The sequence below is a fragment of the Galeopterus variegatus genome, unplaced genomic scaffold (assembly GCF_000696425.1).
Source record: "Galeopterus variegatus unplaced genomic scaffold, G_variegatus-3.0.2 Scaffold3808, whole genome shotgun sequence".
Lineage (NCBI taxonomy): Eukaryota > Metazoa > Chordata > Mammalia > Dermoptera > Cynocephalidae > Galeopterus > Galeopterus variegatus.
This window is the reverse complement of record NW_007729919.1, coordinates 154,412-156,935: the sequence shown is the minus strand read 5'-3', so window position 1 is coordinate 156,935 and position 2,524 is coordinate 154,412. Positions and strand designations below refer to the sequence as shown.

At 34.6% G+C, this 2,524-nt stretch overlaps 1 protein-coding gene across 1 annotated transcript in view; it reads left to right on the top strand.

Annotated features, from left to right (window-relative positions):
- TRIM24 (tripartite motif containing 24) overlaps positions 1 to 2,524 on the top strand; it is a 74,766-nt gene that overhangs the window by 24,645 nt on the left and 47,597 nt on the right. Inside the window, exon 6 of the mRNA XM_008586029.1 lies at positions 1,684 to 1,798. Coding sequence (XP_008584251.1) covers positions 1,684 to 1,798 — 115 coding nt within the window. The remainder of the gene's footprint in view (positions 1 to 1,683; positions 1,799 to 2,524) is intronic.

Here is a 2,524-nt window from a genome sequence, read left to right as displayed (position 1 = left end):
CGAGGCGCGGGAGCAACACCGAGGGTTGCGATCCCGTTGCTGGTCCCCGGTCTGGTACGGGAGCAACACTGAGGGTTGCGATCCGTGGCCGGACACGGAAAAAGACAAAAAAAAAAATAAAAAAAATTTTGATTATGAGTAATTGAAAATTTACAATGAATATTTATTGAATGAATGAGGAGAGATAATTATAGGCATTTCCACCATCTAGAAACAAAATGTAGCAATTGTAAAATAATTAATTTTAAGTAAAATTAATAAGTAAAAGTTCTGCCCTTAATGAAATTTACCCTTTTGGGTTTTGGGGGTTTTTTTTGTTTTTGTTTTTTTTAGTCATTCACTGTGGTATAAGCTATGGATCAAGGTTCACTTTTTTTTTTTTTTTGCGCTTATGGCTGTCCATTTCTTCCAACACCAATTGTTGGAACCTTTGCAGAAAATCAATTGACTATATATGTATAGGGTTATTCCTGAACTCTGTATTCTGTTCCATTGTAATTTTCTTTTTGCCAATACCCCACTTTCATGATCACTGTAGCTTTTAATTTCTTAAAATCAAGTAGTGTGAGTTTCATGAATTTGTTCCAACTTTTTTTTTTAGTGATTTGTGGTGTTTTTACAAAATGGTAACATCATTGTGTGGAAGGATTTTGGTTTCTGAATTGTGGTAAAAATTTAAGAATTTTTGTTAGTTATGTTAATTGCTTATGTAACGTTATAACCTGATTATAGAAGGATTAACTGGATTGACTAAGTGCTATTAATTTATTTGCATTTGCAAACATGGCACTGTTTTTCCCTTATTCATCCCATTTTACCATCATGAATATTTAAATGAGATTTTTGAGATTGGTTGCTTCCCAGGCCTATCTGGTTTCCCTGATTCTGTAGCAGTATTGATGTCAAACAATTGTCTTGAAGAATTTACAACTATATAAAATCTCTCCTGTTTTGGAGGGTAACTATCAGATAAGCAGATGGAGAAACAAAGTTTTTATTTAATCTCAAAGTTCAGTGGATGCCCTATTTTTCTTTTTACTTGTATAAGATATTATGGTGTAGTGCTATATATTTTCTTTCTTTCCATCTCCATGAAAATAGTATTCCTATTTTCTGTAATCAGAGGACGTGTGTATAGCTGAAACATAAAGTAGTTACTTAGCTGCTTATTTTGAGATGAATGTGTAGCAAATTACTGTTTTTGCTTCTATTCAGGTATAATGAGTACTGTGACAGTTCAGGTGACTAAGATAAGAGTAACATTTATACTTTTCTACTTCTTGGTTGTAGTGAATGTAGTAGAACTCATTCAGAATCATAGTTTATCTTGTTTATAAATCCTTTTTTTAGTGTTCACCCCCAATCCATATAGGTAGAATGTTGATTTTCCTGGGTGTCATCATAATCTTTCCAAGCCATATTTTCTTAAAACATGCTCATTCTCTTCAAATTTGTATATTTTGACTTTAAGATTGAATTGGGTGACTGTCTTTTACAAGAATAACATCTCTGCTGTCTCATCTTCAAGACAGTCAATTTAAACTGAAGAACTCTTAGAAATAGCAGAGCTTTAAAGGGTTGAAAACATTTTGGTCTAATTTAGACATTAAAACATCAATTTTGAATATTGTTTAAAAATCTGCCTTAAGTTTTAAATGTTTTTCCCTTTCACTTAATTTTCAGAATAATTGAAGTAAATCAAAATCAAAAACAGGTAGAACAGGATATAAAAGTTGCTATATTTACATTGATGGTAGAAATAAATAAAAAAGGAAAAGCTCTACTACATCAGCTAGAGGTAAGTTACTGCCCTCCGGACAGTATGTTGTAGTGATTCAACACAGTATTCTCTACTGTATTTGTGAATTTGAAAACCTTGCCCTTTTCATATAATTGTTTTCATTTATGATTCAATAATATTTCTTCTCCATTCCCAAATTTTCATTTCCAGGTTCTACATTGTAGCTGACAATTTATGGCTTTATAATATACTAGGAATATCCTACTCCTGCTTGTTTGCTTTATAACACAAAACATTATGCCTTACTTGTAGGAGGAACTCAGTGAATGTTGAAAAGATCAGTCATTTTAGAGATTCATTGAAGTGACAACTTTGCATCACCAAAGGAGTATAGTTGAGCAAATTTTTCTGGAAAGCGACACTGTTAATTATATTTAGTTCTCAAATCTATACATTTAACATTGTGAAAAATAGATAAAAGAATGTGGCTATTGCTCTCAACATCTTATAGTGTTTTTTTTTTTTTTTTTTTGTTTTTTGTTTTTTTCCGTGTCCGGCAACGGATCGCAACCCTCAGTGTTGCCCCCGTACCGGACCGGGGACCGGCAACGGGATTGCAACCTTCGGTGTTGCTCCAGCTCCTCGCTCAGCCAGCGAGCGGGAACCGGTCTGTATGTGGGATCCGAACCCTCGGGCGGCCCTGGGAGGGCCGCCGTGCTTCCCAAGCGGCGCACTATCCAGTGCGCCACCGGGCCGGCCCCTATAGTGTTGTTTTTAAAAACA